At 49.4% G+C, this 19,870-nt stretch overlaps 1 protein-coding gene across 2 annotated transcripts in view; it reads left to right on the forward strand.

Moving 5' to 3' along the window:
• The window catches only part of LOC141928717 (mucosa-associated lymphoid tissue lymphoma translocation protein 1-like), a 30,706-nt gene extending 23,807 nt beyond the window's left edge, over positions 1 to 6,899 (forward strand). For both annotated transcript variants that reach the window (XM_074837373.1, XM_074837375.1), the window contains exons 14-15: positions 2,747 to 2,872; positions 4,574 to 6,899. In XM_074837373.1, coding sequence (XP_074693474.1) covers positions 2,747 to 2,872; positions 4,574 to 4,936 — 489 coding nt within the window. In that variant the 3' untranslated portion in view covers positions 4,937 to 6,899. The remainder of the gene's footprint in view (positions 1 to 2,746; positions 2,873 to 4,573) is intronic.
• Positions 6,900 to 19,870: the final 12,971 nt, after the last annotated feature.

The following is a 19,870-nucleotide window of genomic DNA, read 5'->3' on the forward strand; positions in this document are numbered from 1 at the left end:
CCCCATGTACAGGCACAGCTGGGGGTCAACAGGCAGGAAATCAACCTGGCAGAAAAGGCCCTCGGGGCCCTGACAGCAACTAAGCTGACCAGGAGCCAGCAATGTGCCTGCACAGTAAAGAAGGTGATTTTTATCAATTAATCTCTTGGGCTGCTGGAAGATCCTCCCTGTGTCATGCTGAAGGGACTTTGGGCATTTCCCCACAGCGCTGAGCATTTGCTCCTTCGCTTTGGAATGCTCCCAGGTCTGTGCCAGAGAGAAACTCTTTTGGTTGTTCAATGCTTGGGACTGGCTTCATCCCACTCAGGGAGGCTGTGTGGTTCACCCCATCCAAACTTCCTCATGATGCTTGGCTTTTCATAATCTGTGGTTTAACTTGGGATGGGATATTGTTATATTTGTGCTAGTCACATCTGTAGTACACTGGCTGTTTCTTAGGCTGAAGAAAAGGGCAGCCCAACCTCAAGGAGCTCAGAATTGCAGAGCAATGAACAGACGTTTGGGAGAAGACTCCAGTGCATTAGCACAGCTCTGAGCATCCCCACCCTGCTAGCATAAACCCAGCTGTGATGTTGATCAGTGAAAATTCACAGTGTCTGCAAAGGCTGCTAACACGATTGCAAAAGCAGGCACTTAGAGGTCATCTGACCCAGAACACATCTGTGCCTGCAAGGAGACAAAGGGGAATGGGGCCCAACCCCAGCTGGGGCAGGCTGGTGGATCCCTGGAGGAGCCACTCATGGACAGGCTGCAGGAGTGGGGATGCACCAGGGGGAGGCAGGACTGCAGAAGTCAAAAGCCATGTGAGGAAATAGTAATGAGATGGCTGCGGAGGAGGTTGGAGGAGAGCGCTATGGCATCATCAGGTACAGGACAGAGAGGGGATTACTGGTGGGGTGACTGTGAGGAGGACTTCTGACTGGTTTCCCCCTAGTGACTAGGATGTCGTGGGCATTACAAGTCTAGCAGGTTTCAGAAATAACTTTGACGCTTTCACAAGAGTCCATAAAGGCTACTGAAAGCACAGACACCACCTTTGACTTGGAAAGTCACTGATTTTCCTATTGCAGGAGGCTGGCAGGGGAGGCTCAGCCCAGGCAGAGCTGGTGGCATGCACATCCTGTCCCTCCCTAAGCACGTGTTGGAGGATGGAGGTGGCTGGATGTCGCAGGGCCACTCTGCTCCTTTTTGCACCCCTCCTGCCCAAGGCCAGTGTTAGTGACATCCAGGCTGATCTGCTTTGTGCCTCTCCCTTTGGTCTCCGGGTTTAGTTTAACCCAGCTGCTGGGCTCAGCAGAGCAGTGATGGCATCAGGGTAGCTGGGAGCAGGTACCTGATGCAGTGAGGGAGAGGGCAGGAGAGGGCAGTGTTCATTTGCAGAAGGTGCTCTGCATTGCAGCCTGTCTCCTGTCTCAGGCACAGTTCAGGCTGGTGGAAGGAACCATGACAAGGCTCCCTGAGCACCAGAGCTGCTCCATCCCCATGTGAGCTGTGTCCTCCCTTTGCTGGCACACGCATCTCCCTCTCTGCCAGCTCCATTCGCTGCCCTGATCTTCCCTGAGCTCTCTCCAGTTTATCTTACCAGGAATCAGTTGCCAAGTGCAGAGATGGGATTTGGCTTTGCTTTGTACAGAGATCCATGGTATTTCTTCAGCCTGCCTTCAGTGGACCTACTGGATCAGTGATGGTGTTTACTCCAGATCTGCCAGCCTTGTAAACAGGGGTGACCCTGATGCCTGCAGATCCCATTGGGATCCAACATTTTAGCTCTACCACCAATATTCTCCTGGCCAGAAACAAATGGCTTTGGCCACTTGCAGGCAGCAGTTCAGGGAGGTCTGTAAAGGCTAGCAAGAGCTCTCAGGGCTCCTGCAGTGTCCTAACAGTCTCTTTCATCACACACCCAGTGCAGCTTCTCCTGCCAACAGCGAGAAAGTTTTGCAAGGATTGAACTCTGCTTGTGCACCACTGGCTCCATCTGTGGCTGCAGCAAGCCTGCCCAGGCTGCTTAGTGCCCATGGCCAAAGCCAGGCCAGGACATCCTAACACTGGCCGAGTCAAGCCAGCAGGATCACACCGTGGCAGTTGCCGAGGCAGCTGGCAGAGGGAAGCATCTTCTCATGGACTGTGGGCTGTCACCCATCCTAGAGGGCTCAAATCCAAAGCGAGATGCTATTTCATAAGGCCCTTATTCCCTTGTCCCTTCCTGTGCTATTAGTGGCTCCAAGAGACGATTGTTACTGAAGAGGGTCTCATAGAGAGGGGGCTGTTTTGGATAAGTTTGAATAATTCAGCAAGAGTTGACAGTTCTGTAGATGGTGGGGGGCTAACTCGGCACCCAGCACAACTCAGAGCTTCCTCTAGCTATGCCCTTGGAAGACTTGCTCCCTCCTTGATGCACTGCGTATGCTACAGGTGGTTGTGACACTGGCTGTTGCTGCTATCTGCTTTGCTGGAAATCCCATGATACCACAGTTTTCCCAGTAGATGTCCTCAGGGGATGTTTAGCTAGGTCTTCTTGTTGATATGCACAAGGCAAGTGTGTAAAATCTCTATTTCTGCTGCATGCACTCTGTAGTACTTCCATCAAGGGATGCAGCATTTCCACCAGCCAATGTGTCAAGGGCACAGGCCAGCCCCGGGCACTGCTGTGTGCAGAGAAGCAGCATGTTTGATGGGTAGTTGCGCCTCCATGCCCAGGCTGATCCTGAAATTTCCTTGCATTTCCTCTTTTTTCCTGACACAGGAGATGGATGATGTGGCCACCCTGAAAGAGAGCTGCCTGGACCAAGTGGAGTCTCTGCTCGCCTCTGTGTACAAGCAGGAGAAGCTGGACTGTGTCTTCCGGCTCTGTGGGCTACAGAAAATTCAGGTAGAGAGCTGCCAGGTGCAAATCTCCACGATTCTCCTGCACCCTCGTGTAACTGGTACTCCCCATTCCCTCTGACTCGAGCTGGATGTGCCCCTCTGACTGTGTGTCTTGTAACTCCGTGTGGACAATGCCTGTGTCAGTGTAACATCCAGATCGGTGTTAGAGGAGCTTGTTGATCTTCAAGGCACAAAAGCCATCCTCTTTCTCTTGGTTTGCTCTGTTTTTCTGTGCTGCCTGGCCAGGGAGGCTGTTCTTTGCCCGTATCAGCCATGGGGAGATCAGACTAGCCCAAGTATTTCAGATGAAGGATGTCTCACTAGGCTGTGTGCTTGCCTGAGAGATGGGCTCATGGGCTGGCCAGGACCTCGAGCAGTGGGAAGGTTTATCCCCTGCCATGAGGGTGACACTATCAAGCCTGATCCAAGCTATGCCTCTTTGCCACACTTCAGAAGACCCTCGAACTATTTAAAGACCACGAGAGAAGCAGATTTGCTAGTCCCCTAGCTTGTCTCTTCCAGCAGATTATCTCTCCCCAAATAGCAGTGTGCACCTTGTTTCTCATTTGATTTTTTTTTTCCCCCCCTCTAACACCCAGCCAGTGGATCTTGCCAGCTGCTTATCTGCTCTGCTCCACGCAGGCTCACACTCAATGTTGCTCTCGAGCTGCTGCCTAGATCTGCCTACAACGAGCTCCGTTTGCTGAGTGCGTGACGTGCCTCAGCATATGGCAGCTCTTTCAGTCCTTGATTGTTCCTGGAGCTCTTTTCTGAACCCTTCCCAAGTGCTCAGCATTGCTTTTAAGTGCAGACGTGAGACCCGGACCCTGCATTGCCTGCCAAAATCTTCTTGCTCCATTATACATCTCCCTGCTTTGTACAGCCAGGCATCTCAGGCACAGCCCCATGCTAGGGTTTTGGGCACGTTCAGGGATTTGGCTGCCACAAATATGGTTATTTTCTGATTTCTTCACCATCTTTTATAGAAATCTAAAGTAGTGCTAGGCTGTGAATGGATCCCTGTGGAGCTCTGCTGTTTAAAACTGTTGGCTTTTACCCTGCAATATGTGTTTTATTGAGGTGGTTCATATCCCTTCCCTTGCGTGCTTTCCTCCCGCGTGTGCAGCAGCCCTGCGCCGTGGCCAGGGTGGAGGTCACAGAGTCGTCTAGGTTGGAAAAGACCTTGAAGCTCCTCCAGTCCAACCATTAACCTAACATTGACAGTTCCCAACTCCCCCAGATCCCTCAGCGCTATGTCAACCCGACTCTTAAACCCCTCCAGGGATGGGGACTCCACCACCTCCCTGGGCAGCCCATTCCAACACCTGACAACCCGTTATGCTGTTCCTCGGGTGGGTGCAGTCCCTCTCTCCTCTCCTCCAGCTCCCCTGTGCCAGCACCCTGGGGGTGATGCTCGCAGTGACAGTGCCCTGACCAGGCTGATGAGATGTAACGTGAGGTGGCCTGATTTCAGGAGAAGTCCTGAAATCCAGAAACCATGGCTGGGGCCCACCAATGTCATGAGCGAATGTAACAGCTCGTTTTCTCTGGCAGTAGCATTGCTCCATCACGCCACAGCATGGGGCTGTGAGCCTGCATAACAGCCAGCCAAGTCTGTCATTTTTGTTGACAGCAGCAACAGCAAAAAAGCTGCTTCAAGTCGTGGTCTCCGATTCACTTTGTGTCCTTTGCTTTCCCCTTCCAGACAGACGTGGTCCTGCAGTTGGATTTGCATTACACCCGGCTGAGCACAAAGCAGAGGACTTGTGAAAGCCTGCAAACAACCCTCCAGAAATCTCTGCTGGGGCAGTTTTTCAGCCAGAGGAATTACTCCCAGCCAGACTACCAGAGAACTCCTGCCTGTGCAGTCAGCATGTGCCTTCAGGATGCGTCGGCACTGAGCACTGGCCCAAAGGGGCAAGCGTCTCTGAGGACAGGCTCTGGCCACAGCTTGCCCAGCAGCAACCCCTCCAACTTCAGCAGTGAGCCAGAGGAGAACGACGAGAGCGACCTGAGCGAGCTCTGCTCGGCACTGCTCCGGGCTGGCCCAGGGCAGGACCACCCCTGACCCCAGCCTTGGGAACTGCTATTTTTAATAGAGGCAACAGTTATTCGAGTGCTAAACGTGTCAGAATCCATCAGCTGCTTTCCAGCCTCAGCGATCGCCCTGTCCAAATGAGGCCAAGTCTGCCTTTTTGGAAAGTCTTCTCCCATCTGCACCCTGTGGCGTGCGGGGCCTGAAGCCCACTGGAAGTAACCCCTGTCCCGTGGGAGCAGTAGGGATCAGCAAGGGGTCGTTGTCATCGTGTCCGTGTCGGAGGACGGGGCCACCTGACACATCACAACATTGCCAGGCAAAACCCAACACCACTTAAAGGCACCAGTTGATGTTTTCTGCAAATTAGGCTTTGCCTGAAAGCAAACATTACAGCATTAAACGTGATGAGAAACCCCTCAACACTACAGACCCGTGCTACAGCAGCGACGCGGCCTCAAAACCCAGCCACAGCTGCTGACTCTCCTCACGCTTGTGCGGGGGCCGCAAAGCTTGACCCAGGGAACCAGGTGAAACTGCTTCCCTTGTATAAGCTCTCCCTGGGGTTGCAGTGTGGTTTTCTTTCCTTGCCAGTCCTGCCTGTGTCAAAGCAGGTTTTAAGTTATGCATTTATGTATTTCTAAAGAATGTATTTATACTTGGGGCAAGACAGTTGCTTGCCAGGAGAAGGAAGGTCAGATATTCTGTCAAGTGTGTGTTTACAATGGAGGCTGGTTTCCCATCAGTAGTAGCCACAGGGCAGGTGTACTTACACGTGCCCCTTCTAGCATGGTACGCAGGGCATTAGAGGCTGCTAACTCCTGTGTGGTCCTGAGTTCCTCTCAGATACAGAACTTCCTACATGTGAGAGATGGAAAAGACCAGGATGGAGGAGGAAGCACCTCAAAAAAGTTATTATTAGTGCAAATTTTTTTTTCTAAGTGCCTGTCTGTTCATTCACTGCGGGCAGCCTCCAGCACCACCTTTCATGGAGAACCAGCTGCCCAGAGAGCCACAGGTGAGCAGGGCCCAAAGGACAACCCGAGCGGGCACTGTCTGCCTGCTTCTCTAATATCTGTTTGATAAAGGTTTCAGCGTAGCTCCAGGTGGTTGCTTAGCAGGGGCCTGGGAGGGTGATCACATGGTTCCAACAGGGACCAGTGACTCCAGTGAAGTGTGGGATCTCCATCCTTGGAGGACAGTTCACCCTGGCCTGGAGAAGGTACTGAGGAACTGATCCAAGCAGTCAGGGCACTGGACCAGAGACCGCCAGAAGTCCCTTCTGGCTGTTGTGGTCCTGTGAAAGAAAGAACCTGGAGATCAAAGACTTCTTGAGAAGTCAAGGATGGCAGGGTGGGGAGTGTCCAAGCTCTGTCTTCAGTCTTGGTCTAAAAGAGGGGTGGAGAGAGCACTTCTTAAGTTTTGGTTCTCCTTCAGCAGTGACGATACTTGCATCTCTGTCTATGATGTCTGTTGCAGCATGGAAAAATATGAAATATTCCTTCCAGATAAACCATCCTACAAGTGCTGGAATCCTGTCCAAAGAGAACAGAGGAGGCTTTTATTCTCTTCACAGTGAGTAGAGCCAAGGGAAAGAAGAGAGGCCCCATCTGGCTGAAGTCTAGAAAGTGTCCTAGGAAAAAATGTAAAGCTCAAAAAGAAAATAATTTGCAGGATGCATTTAAATAAGATGGACTGATAGAGAAGCTAAACCAGAAAATAATAAACTAATTGAAGGGAGAACCAAAGATCAATTCAACACCAGCAGAAACTTGAGACAGGTCAGTGGGAATGGCTGTGCAGGCATTTGGGAGAAGCTGAGAGTCTCGTTGCCTCTATGAGGATTATACACACCCTCCTATACTCTTGGGGCAAAATGTGTTTCTGGCTCACATAACCATGGCAAATGTCATCTCATGTGAATGTTCATCTCGTTCAAAGCGAGGCTGTTTATTTTTTCTGAATAAAACACTATTGGTGTTTTCAAATGCATAAAGCTTCATGTGGCTCTGAGATAACTGTCTTCATTTTTCCCTCTAAGTGCCAGGGTACAACTTAATATTGACCTACTGGCTTTTTATGGTTTGAACTCTAGCTTCTAGGCTCTTACGTGTGAGGATTGTTTCTTTTTTTAGGTAACTGCATATTGAAGTTTGGATTTAAAAGCTGGATCAAATGACACTAGATAGGACGAAATCATGTCAGGTGAAATGTGTAGATAAAATAACGTCAGGATTCATTGTGAATTATCCATCTTCTTTGTAAAGTGTGGCTCTTGGGTGGCTGGGTCAGGCTTAGGAGGCCTCCTGTCCCAGTGCTTGTCCCTGTCAGGAGCATTTCCACTCCTTCAAGGAGACCCTGCAGCCCAGCCCAGGGCTACCACCATGTTTCCATGCACCTCCGTCAACGGTGTAAGTGAGCACACAAGCACTCGCAAAGCTGAATTGCAGAGGTGGAGTTTGCATCCGGGGCCTCTGGCCAGGACAGCCTGCTGCCCTGCCACCAGCTGGGTCATTGTAGGAGCGGGTGAAGCTGTATCTGCCTTCATCCCCGTACCCTACACATGAAATCCAAACTCCCCCGTGGTGGAGTAGCTGTTTAGTGCCAGCAAATTTTCCCTGGAATCTGTGTTTCGATCTCTCAGCACTGAGAACAGACAACTCATCCAAGATGACCGTGCTCCTCTTGACCTTGCCAATCTGCAGCCAGAGTCCTCAGGCTCCACAGGTTCCCTGTGGCCAGTCTGAGGGTAGGCAGGAAGGAGTAACCCAGCTCTGGGCAACGCACCAACGATTCATACTCTGCTCACAGCGTGCTCATGGCTGAGTAGTCCCAACAGCCCACTGAACACTTAATTTCTCTCTTCATTGCTGCTCCTTCCTTCCACCCTGGCTCCTGGACAACGCTGCTTTTCCCCCACCTCTGTGTGACCCGACTTCACCTCTTGCTGCCACATCTCTCTGGCTTGCCCTCTGCCACAGCACTGACCCCACAGCAAGCAGCCATTCTTCTTCCCACCTCCCTTTCTCACCCGACAATGTGTATCCCACCCATCTTGCTATCTCATTTCAGGTTCTCCCTCTGTCTCCATCATTTTTGAGTAGATATCCATGCCTTTTCATACCTTTTCTGAAGTAGCAAGTGATATCTCCAAACTTACAAACATGGAAATTTGATGCTATCCCACTGCATTTCTTTGCAGGGTCATAGCCTGGACAGATCCTATGGCTGGGCAGTACAGATGGACTCCCCTGTGTCTAGTCTTCATACTACTTCTAGTAAGATAACCAGTCCATTACTTAGTTTGATTCTCCCAGAGGGACTACAAGAGCCATTAAAGTCTGGGGCTCCGTCGTTAGATGCACAACTGCAAGCAAAGTGGGACCAAGAAATCAGCTCTAACTTACATTCATTCCCTCTCTGCCTCTGTACCTTCACTTACACATTCATAACCACAGCCGTTGCCCTCCGCTCCCCACTGCTTGGGCCAGCCTGTGCCCAGAGGCTACAAACAGCCACTTGGCATTTAGAAGCATTTGTGTAGGTAATATAGCTGCTTTCCCTTCGCCCAAGTCTGCGATGGGGTTTTTTTGAGAAGCACCAAGTGAACCGAAGCTTTAAAACATTCATTAATCTCTGATGAAAATAGCAACACCTAAATGTTTGATAATTTTATTTTTAGATAGATGCCCTTTTTTTTTCCTCTCTGCTAATGCATATGTGTGTAAGGGAAGGACTTTGGTCAACAGCCTGATGTGCTCTTCTGCTACAGAGTTGTCTGGGATGCAGTTCTCAGCTCATTTGCTGATGTTTGGCAGTTCCTGACAAATCAAGGCAAGTGTGCCCAAGAAGTGAGAAAACAAGGCAGTGAAAATCAAGGAAATGCCATTTCTGTCTGTTTTATTTAGTTACTGGAAAATCACTGGCCCAGCATGCGGTTGAGAAGCATGTTATATGTGTGCTGGCATATACCCGAGCCTGGCACCCTTCTGTTTGCAGCAGATTCCTTAAGGTTTGTTCTCAGTTGGCTTTTTTGTGACCAAAGCAAGGAAAGGGTAGATTTGTCCCAGATCAGCCACTCTCCAGCCTCAACCAAAGAAGGAGATAAGCATAAGGCAGGTCTTTATGCACCTGGAAAATTGGTCATGCATGTAAATCAGCAAGTTAGGGGTAGGAAGGCAGAGAAGCAATGGGTTCATGTCTCAGGCCAGGCAGGGACACAGCTGTGGAGGCAGATGACACCAAAGCTTGTCCTCATGCCAAGAGGATCCTCCTGGTACGGTTGGGTAGCCAAGGCATCTGCACGTCACTGGGAGTGTTTTGGACACCACTGGGGCATTCCTGCCGTGTGCTGTTCCCATGTATCCAAGAAGCAGCATGGAGGCAGGGCAGAACACGGGATGTTTCTTGGTTTGTACAGCCTCTGACCGGGCACTGAGCCATCCCCACTGCCTCTGGGCAACAGGCTCGACAAAGGTGTTGGTACAGAAGAGAAAGACTGGGGATTACTGGTGGGTACCTGAGAACATTTCCATCCTCTGTAGTGCAAAGGCATGTTTTCTTCCTTACCTAGCTAGAGTGTACAACAGAGGGACAGAAATGCCCCCACCAACTCCTGGGCCATCTCTTACCACGGTCATATTAGTGGGTACAGAAACAACAAACTCTCATCCCGGCCATATTAGCCAACCACTGGGTTCTACAGCTTCTCTGGTAAAACCAGTGATATTCAGGTGGTTGGTGACATGCTTGTAGCTGGACTAGCCCAGCTGACCGAGATGATTTGCAAGCTGTGCTGTAACTTGGATAGGTTACAGAAAAAGGGGTGGCACGTGTGCTGTCAGCATGAAGTGAAGGTAACAAGCGTACCTTGCGGAGTGGTAAGGGTTGTGCAGGTAAGACGGCTAGATGCTGGGTGGTTTTACTGACGTGGCCTCAACAGAGCGGAAAATGCCTCCTCCATGCAAAGCAGCAGCTTGTCGTTTGCTTTCTCGGGGTTACGCTGCTTACCGTGCAGCTCTGGTGGCTGCTCGGGCCGAAGGGGCATCCCAGAGGTGTCTCCTCTCCTCGGGCAAACTCAGGGAAAGCCCTTGGTGTGGTCACGAGGTGTCGGCAGTGCAGCAGTGTGGCAACACACACGGGACACTGGCTGAAGCGTAATTTCATTGAAGGAGTCGTTTCTGGGGAAAAAAGTCAATATGGGGGCATGTTGAGCCATTTCACTTACCAGCTCACTTATCTCTTTCCAGCTTTTTGGAACAAATCCTTCTCCTTCACACAAGAGTGAATTTGAATTTACTCTTCAGAAACTTGTAGGTTCTCATTATTTTACATTTGAGAGATATTTTCCATACTAATACTACAAAACCTGCCAGATCATTCCCTACTTCTCCTTACAGGGCAGAACTAGTGGTGCTGTCCACAAGACACGTTCGCTTGACACCTTCCACTGTAGATGCTCTTTGCTGTTGCTTAGAGCTGTCAAACTGATGAGCTGAAATTTTCTATGTCGTGGGCCAATCTCATGTGGTTTCTGGCCTTTCTGACCATGGGAGCACTTGAAACTTCGCGACGTTGAGAATTTTCTGTCTTTTATCCCAGGACATCGGGGTCTGAAGAGCCTCCTGATGCACAGGCAATCTATTTGGCCCCTTATGGACAGGATGTGTGCAGTACAGTAGAACATATAGAGGGACATACAGGGAAACTGCAAGACTCCAGAATGCAGTTTTGGTCCTCTTTCCCTAGTTTTTGGAAGTAGGTTCCCATACAGGTAGAGAGATCCTGAAGGCAGTTGGTGGCCATTCCTTCTCAGGGAAGGAAGGAGTTTCCCAAAGGGCAGGTTATCATGTTCTTTAGCGTTTATGCTACCCTTCTTGAAGACAAGGATTAAATAGGATGATCTCTTGAACTGACCTAAAAGAGGAATTGCTTTTTCTCTAAAATGCACTCATTAGGCCATTAGCTGAGGATCGCTTCTGAAATACCAGTTAGTGGAAGTCTACTTCCTATAACAGGACCATACCCAAGACAGTAATTGAAGATGCCAGACTCAGGACTAGCAAGGAGGTCTTGAATCATTAAATCCAGGTGGTGCTATCAAAGGCAGTGTGTCACAGATGGCCTTTATCCGTCATGCTTTGCACATGGAGACACCCACGGCAGTGCTCTCCTCTCTCCTAACGTTGGCAATCGTCCTGCTTTGAACAGGAGGTTGGACTAGGTCCCTTCCAACCAACGCTTCTGTGATTCTGCTACCAGAATATATGCCCAAAAGAGTATACATGTTCTGAGTGATTCTGAACAGCAAGCAAAGTGGGAGATGCAAGACTCTGTTTCAGTGAAATATCCCTGCTACCTGCCCAAAAAGCAAATACGAACATCGGTTCAGCTCAGCTGGTTCCAAAACTTTTAAAAACAAAAACTTATGGCAGGTCTAGAAAATAAGGGAAAGGTGGTAAAACAGTTCATTTGAAAATATAAGATGGTTCAGATTTCAGTTCTTCCAGGTCTCCCCAACAAGCAGATTGGCCAGTGATGAAACCAGGATAGTTTTAAACAAAAGGCATGAGTGAAGCCACCCACTGTGAAGACAGTAAACCCAAGATTACTCAAATTAAAAAGGAGATAAACACTGCTGACCTGCATTCAGGCAAGCTACCCATCTGCAGAGAGCTGGGAAGTCTCTTTGGAAAGCAAAGACAGAAGCAGATTCGGTGTCATGGTGAAGCCTGCAGACTAGGACTTTATTAATGGTGAGAAATTATTGATAGCGCAGCCTCTTTGTACGGTCCCAGAGTTCTCTCCTCTATCAAAGATTATTCCAGTGACTGTTTTGCCATTGTTACTAATCGCTTGAAATTAGGTCCATGACATCATGTGGCAGTGAAGAGAAAAGCATATCACCAAACAAATGAGAATCCTTGAAGTGCTTGAAGTTGCTTCTTATCTTCACGGTTTGGATAACCTTTTGTGTAATAATCAACAATTTTAAATCTCTTGGTCATATCACCTCCTCAAAGAGATGGAAGACACTCTTTGAAATTACAGACCAGACTTCATACACACAAGAACTGATGTGGTGTCACACAGTAACAAAGAGCTAATGTCTCTTTGATAAAGCTGTCTTCACTGAGTTGGATTTTCTTGCTATGGTGTCAGGAATAGTTGATGAGACAGACGTGTTATTAAGTGGTAAAAATAAACAGATGGAAGAGACAAGTGAGAGATTTCAGCTATGACTTTCCAGAATGTTTCAGCAAAGAATAACCTCCTAATTTCCATTCCCTACCAGAGATTAAAAATATGAGATGCTTCCCCAAGTGTTGCATGGCCACAGATCCTGTGCACCAGTGGGGCACCCGCTGTAATGCTGGACCACGAGTCCCTTGGGCCAACAGCTTGTCCCTGCCTGACCATGAGATGGGACAGTTTGTGGGCCTGGAGAAGGGGTGATGGTCCTGACCCGATGCTACTCTGGATGCAAAGTCATCATCGTGGAGAGCATCGATGCCTGTCCACATGTGTGCTAAATGCCTTGGTTCCTGCTGGGCATCATGACCTGTTTTTGAGACCCCAGCCTCTATAGCCTTCCTCTTTCCTCACTCTCCCTCCCCCATCCACAGTGATCTCTTTTCTCAGATTTCTTTTTGCCTTACCCCCTCCTGCTGTGGAGGATGCAGCAGTCTGGCCAGGGCTGTGCCAGCACCCTGCCTGACCAGGGGAAGGACAGAAGATGACGGGCAGGCTGAAGATGTTTCATCCCCTGGGACTACTGCAATGGTCGGAGCGTCAGCGCCTGCACAGATGTGACGATGAAACAGTGTGAAGTGACAACGTTGTGAGCGTGGAGGAGCCTGCCTTTGCATCTGGGGTCCTTGACACAGCAGGGCATGACAGAAACTCCTCTTTTCTGTAGAGTCAATAGAAAAGAGGTGTTGCTCCCAGACCTCGCTCACCTGATGGACAGGACAATACATTACTTGAAAAGTAGAGGGCAGCTTCTGCTGTGTCACTGCAGCCATCTCCCGCCTGCCTGCCTTATTCTTCTGTGTTGCTTAATATCAATTATAAAATATTAAATCAGATGAATACCTTTGACCTTTCTGGATGATAAGAAAAGACATTGTTCTGCCTCCTAAAATGCCGATGTTTTCACTGGAAATGCTAATGGGATTATGTAAAGGTTATTTCAGCCTCCTCTCAAGTTTGGAGATGTGGCAAAACAATCATGATGCCCTTTGTTTATGCCTTTTTAATGACTGCTTTTACCTCCAGGTATCTGAGGCCTCTGCACCTTCTCAGGTGCTCACTAGGGACACTTCCTGGGGAATATAAATGTGTCTGTGCTGTCACATTAGAGATCTGCAGGAGAGCCGGTGTGGTGAAGAGCTCTGGGAATCTGGCAAGGATCTTGCTTTACAGGAGAAAAGACATCCTGGGTATCTTCCTTGGAGGAGTCTGGGGTTGCAACCCAGGATAAGGCCTGCCTAAAGCTGGGGTCAAAGGACTCCAGGACATGCCTGAGAGGAGTCTTGGGTGGGTCCTGGAGCAAAAATCTTCCTTTACATGAGAAAAGACAACACAGGTAGCTTTCCTGGGGGAGTCTAGTGCTGCTACCTGAGATCTCAGGTCCCTAAAGCAGAGTTGGAAGATACTGGGAGATGCCTGGGAGGAGTGTGGTGTGGATCTTGGAGGTAAACACATTCCCCAAAATTTAAAAAATATTTCAGGTGGCTTTCTTGGAGGAGTCTGGGGGTTGCTACCCAGGGTAAGGCTTGCCTAAAGCTGGGTTCAAAGGACTCCAGGACATGCCTGAGAGGAGCCTTGGGTGGGTCCTGGAGCAAAAACCTTGCTTTACAGGAGAAAACACATCCTGGGTATCTTCCTTGGAGGAGTCTGGGGCTGCTTCCCGGGATCTCATGTCCCTAAATCAAAGGACAGAAGAGAGCAGGAGATGCCTGGGAGTAGCCCTGGGTGGATCCTGGAGGTGAGATCTTGGGAGGTTTTGTGGTGTGAGTGTTGGGGAGCGTGCACACGTGGGCCCGACCTGCTCCTGCGGCATGTCTGCGCCGCCCCAGTGCACCCGCGGGGCTCTGTCTTCAGGTTTCCTTTCTTCGAGGCATCTGTGAGTCTGGGCCAGGATGTACGCGTGAGCGCGTGCAGTTCTCCTGATGAGCCGGTTGCGTGCGCGCGGTCCCTGCTTGCAGCCCCCAGGAGCTTCGCTGCGCCCTGCAGAAGTGATGAGCTGAGTAAGAAGCATAGTTCACGGGCCAGAGAAAGCTACAGAAATAACCATGATGCTCCACTTGCTCTGTGCTCTGGGAAGGTGCTTCCAAAAGCATGTTTTCCTCTAATTTTTGGTTGTTATGGAGTTTTTGCCCAGGCCTTTGATTTTCACTAAGTCATTCCCTTGTGTCCCAAAACAGCCCCAGTGCTGTGCATGGGGCTGACAATGGCCTGACATAACCTCACTGCTTTCCAGAGGAAAGCAGAGCACCTAGGTAGACTGTCGTAATTTCTAACACCAGAAATATCAGTAAAGAATTGGTTCTCAGTGGGGAACCCCCCAACGTCCCCACCTCCACGCGGACTGATAAATGCTTTTTTTTCAACTGGTACTGTCATGAGTCACAGACATCCTAGGCATCAGAATCACAGAATCATGGACTGGTTTGGGTTGGAAGGGATCTTTTAAAGATCATCTAGTCCAAAAGGGACATCTTTCACCAGATCAGGTTGCTCAAAGCCCCGTCCAACCTGATCTTGAACATTTCCAGTGACGGGGCATCCATAACATCTCTGGGCAGCCTCTTCTCATGTCTCACCACCATCATGCTAAAAAATTTCTTCCTTATATCCAATCTCAATCCACCCTCTTTCAGTTTAACACTGTTGCCCCTTGTCTAGTCACTACAGGTCTGGGTAAAAAAGTCATTATCCATCTTTCTTATAAGCCCCATTTATATATTGAAAGGATGCATTAAGAGCAGCCTGAGCAAGGTCTGTGAGCAGTCTTGCTTCAAGCAGGAGGTTGGCCTGGGGACCTCCAGGGGGTCCTTCTACCCTACGTCCTTCTAGAGGTCTATAAAAATTGCTGTGGAATTCTGTTTAGCTTCAGTCTTCTGCCTTTTCATGCTCTCCTGAGGTTTGTTTTTGATGAGGAAAAGATAAAACCAGAAATGTGGCCAACACAAGGACACTCGTCCCCGCTGAAGCTTCACATTGTCCTGAGTCATTTGCCCCCTTGGTGGCAGAGGACAGATGTGTGTGTAGACACGCTGGGGGCTGCCCAGAGTAGTAGGATGGGGATTCACATATTTCCTAAAAAAATTCTTTTATAACCCTGGGAGAGGGAAATGGTATCTTGGGAATGATTTTTCTAAGCATAGCTTGATTGTGTTACAAGATTAAGTAATTTGAGAGGAACGGGAGGTGGTTCCTGGAGAGCAGAGGGGCACCCTAGCTAGGACAGCTGAGATTACATCTTTCACAGCTAATGGAGAGAGAAAAAGAGAAGGCAAGTTGTCACTGCCTTTTGAATGCAAAAGCATTTAGCCAAGAGCAGGGGCAGACAAAGGTGGTGCATCCCTGGTTTGGTGGAGATACAAATTACAAAACCTGTTACTGAAAGTTCTATTTCTCTTTTTCAAAGTTATTTTGTAGGTCTCCCTGGAGGATCACGCTTGAGAGGTCAGAGACAGGGCAGAGCAACTGCTTTAGGAGGACAGTGCTCTCATTGCTGATGGGGGGGTTTCTCATGCACGTTGGCTATGCAAATTCATATTTTAGGTTTGGTTTTCTCACCCAGTTTCAGTGAGAGCGTTTGAATCCTCCCAGACTGGAGGATTTCACAGCGTGAGATGCACACAGTGGTTTGAGCATACCGTGGTGGGCAGTGGTCTTGGCCATGTCTGCAGGCCAGGATTCGCACATGGTGCTCTAGCATGGCATGCTCCCCGCGAGCTTGTTTTGGATGATCACTTCGGTAGCTTTTGAAGGGTGAAGAGGGAAAAGACTTGAGAGGATGGTTGCTTTTCCTGTATAAGTGGCATCTGTGCAATGTTTTTCTGGAGAGCTCACAGTCAAAGGTGCTATGGGATGAGCTGTGGAGGTTCAACAGAGGAACTTGGCTTTTTTCCTCCCAGCAGTATCAGCTGGTCTAACGAGATTTATGCACTCTCTCTACAGCCCTCGCCAAGTTACACCCTTAGACCTCTGTTGCTACTGCTAAATTGATACCTTCATTTGCTACACTCTTCTCCAAAGTCCCACTGCTGCTGAGTTACTCTCATTCTTTCACTTTCTATATGTCTTTCAAGAGACTCCCTGGCATCTGTGCTAGAGAAAATCTGAAATTTAATACTAACACAACATTTTCAGTTTGGGAATCATCTTTGCCAGTGCACTGCTGGCTTAACAGAGCCAGTGGATTCCCTCCCGAGACTGCTGATACCCACTGCAGCCTCATGGGTGCCCATCTGCACTCACCCACCACGTCAACATCACTGATGGGGCTCCCCATGACACTGGCTGCACTGGGTCAGGCGCCCACAGTCTCCCTCTCCTGCAAGCCAGGGAGACACTGTACCCCCACCCTGGTGGCCAAAATCACAAGAAGCAGCAAGATGACCTACCGCTGTAACCATGGACCCAGCTCCAGACAGCTGCCTGGAGCAGCACTGTGGGCAGGAAACAGCCCCAGCCTGGGCTCACATTTCGGAGGATTTTGGATACAGACATCTCTTCAGCTCTTTTGTGCATGTAGGCCTTGAATGAAGTGTCTGCTGCTTGTGAAATGGTAATGTCAAAGCTAATAGGTGAGATCTGATCTGGAGGGCCCCGTCTTGGCACTGATTTGGGACAATCCTGCTGAGGATGCAGTGGAGAGTGCCAAGAAGCATGCTGAAAAGTACAATCAATCTGGGAGGACAAATGGAAGGATCTTGGGCAGAAGAGAATATTTATGGAAAGCGTAAGATCAATCCTTCTAAGTGGTCTGCAGACTGCGTCTATCAGGCTCTGGAGTTTCTCAGGTGATGGATGCTTATCACTCAGCGAGACAAAGCAAAAGCCTAATTAATGACCTTCCCTTTGACATCAGCCCAGTCAACCCAACTCCTCCAGCAGGAAGTTAGGAAATGTGTTGCAAACTGCAGCAGTTTCCTTAAGGCAGTTTAAGCAGCTGGATCAGGACTATCTCAGACACAGAAGGTCCCTGTGCAGTTGGCAGAAGCGCAGCTCTTCCTGAAGTACTTGTGTGATGTGTGTCCTTCTCTGCTGGCCCTGGCTCTGCAGGGTCTGGCTCCAGAGCCGGGGTCTAAGCCTGTCTGTAGAGCAATGCAGTCAGGGTCTGGCTCCAGAGCCAGGGTCTAAGCCTGTCTGTAGAGCAATGCAGTCAGGGTCTGGCTCCAGAGCCAGGGTCTAAGCCTGTCTGTAGAGCAATGCAGTCAGGGTCTGGCTCCAGAGCCGGGGTCTAAGCCTGTCTGTAGAGCAATGCAGTCAGGGTCTGGCTCCAGAGCCAGGGTCTAAGCCTGTCTGTAGAGCAATGCAGTCAGGGTCTGGCTCCAGAGCTGGGGTCTAAGCCTGTCTGTAGAGCAATGCAGTCAGGGTCTGGCTCCAGAGCCAGGGTCTAAGTCTGTCTGTAGAGCAATGCAGTCAGGGTCTGGCTCCAGAGCCAGTGTCTAAGCCTGTCTGTAGAGCAATGCAGTCAGGGTCTGGCTCCAGAGCTGGGGTCTAAGCCTGTCTGTAGAGCAATGCAGTCAGGGTCTGGCTCCAGAGCCAGGGTCTAAGCCTGTCCTGTAGAGCAATGCAGTCAGGGTCTGGCTCCAGAGCCGGGGTCTAAGCCTGTCTGTAGAGCAATGCAGTCAGGGTCTGGCTCCAGAGCCAGGGTCTAAGCCTGTCTGTAGAGCAATGCAGTCAGGGTCTGGCTCCAGAGCCGGGGTCTAAGCCTGTCCTGTAGAGCAATGCAGTCAGGGTCTGGCTCCAGAGCCGGGGTCTAAGCCTGTCTGTAGAGCAATGCAGTCAGGGTCTGGCTCCAGAGCCGGCGTCTAAGCCTGTCTGTAGAGCTATGCATCGCTCTTGCTCTCTGCCCTGGGAAGGCTGGTGGCCACTGAAGAGAAGCCTGGCTCTGAAAAGAGACCACCATCCAGTCCAGAGCCATGACACCATGCTTTGAGTGCAAGCATGTTTCGGGCATGATGTGCAGGTGCTGGTCCTGAACATGGGATCTGCAAGATCAAACCTTCTCTTGGAAAAGCACCTTAAAGTTGGGGGTTTGTAGGGGGTGGCGATAGCGGTGGCGTTAGAAAGCAACATGCTGATGCTCAGGAAGGACTCTGTGGAGCTTGGGCAGCATTGCCCTGGGGAAAGGGGATACAGGAATGGAAAGAACGGTTCACCAGAAACCCCTGAGCCCAGTACATTGCCTCTAGCAATGGGACATGCCGAGGTGCTCCGGGAGAAGACAAGAGAAACCTGCTGCCTCCCACACAGGCCAATTTCTTTATTGCTCATTTCCTTCCTACCCCAAAGCTGTAGGTTATAATTTTACCCTGTCTATCCCATTGTAATTTTACTCTTTGTCTTCATCAGTGCTTTAACGAGCCCTACTCAGCCCTTTCATAGGAAGAGGTTTTTTAATCCACAATGCAATACGGCTGCTTATTCATTCCTGGCTCCTCTCCACTATTTTCTCTCACAGGAAACGCTTCTGCTTCCCAGTAGGGTGCAATAAGAGCGCTTAGCACATCTCTCTGCTGCACTGGTATGAGTCAATGCGAGTTCAACCTTTGGAAAATTGTTTCTTGAAGGCCAGAGACATTTGTTTGTCCTATACTTAAACGTCTTTCACTGACACATCAGAGCAACCACAGCCCATCACTTAGCATCCTGAGTGACAGCCCAGCGTAACCGAGGGCCCAATGAATGTCTAACAGGATAAAAAAGAACATGAAAATACCCTAATGTCCACAGTTAATGGGGTCAAAGGAGGCCTACTACGGAAAACGTCATTTTCAGATTACTTTTGACTGTGCTAGTACAGTGCTTTCTTACCATCACAGTCCCTGTTAGTGTTTTTAAGGCATAAAAAAAATTTCCTCCATAACAAATCTTACAATTATTTTTTTTTGAAAAGCCTGTTTGTCACAGTCCCTTATAGTTTCCTATCTTTCTTCATCTTCCTCCCAAAGCTTGGTTTGAACAAAATGTATTCAGTGTCCTGCACCTCTTATGAGGCGCTGTCCTGATACATGGTGTTACTTTTTTCCTCTCTCCACACCCCACTCATCTTTACAGAAAAATAATCAGATGAGATATCTTCTACTGTTAACCAAAACAATAAAAACATTAGTGCCTTTTTGTGCCAGAACCCTCCCATATTTTGTTGACTTGTAACCCAAATTTGCCAAGAGGGCACAAGCCTAAGAACCCTTGGCTTTGCAGCCCCTTCCCAAGGAGACGGGACAGTCGCAGGCCCTGCCGACAGCACTGCAGTTCCCGTGTCAGCGTGCAGGCTGCCACTCCTCAGTCACAGCCTGCCTCTGTGTTCAGGAGCTAGATCTTTTTTCCAGAGACATATGAGTGTGAAGGCAATTTATTACCAAAGGCAGAGTGGAGACCAGTTCTGCCTGCTCAGTGATATGATGCAGTGAAAGCCTTGGGACACACAGGACACACCACCAGTTGTCTCAGTTAAAGCCAGGTTTGAATTTAAGGACAAAGCAAGGTGAGGGAGGAAGGAATGATATAGTGTATAAATTCCCAAAGTCCTTCTCTCTCTAGGTATTAAAAACCAAAGGTCTGAAGAAGAGAGAGAAAGTCACTGGCAAGCAAAGATCAGCTTTTAGGAAACAGATTTTGCAACTAAGACTGCTTCTTGGGAGCTGCAGCACTGAGAGGTGTTGCTGAAGGCTGTGACCTCTCCAGGGGAGTAATTACTGCTGCTTAATACCAGCCTTCTCCTCC

Source organism: Strix aluco, chromosome 12 (genome assembly GCF_031877795.1).
Source record: "Strix aluco isolate bStrAlu1 chromosome 12, bStrAlu1.hap1, whole genome shotgun sequence".
In the NCBI taxonomy this organism is placed as follows: Eukaryota; Metazoa; Chordata; class Aves; order Strigiformes; family Strigidae; genus Strix; species Strix aluco.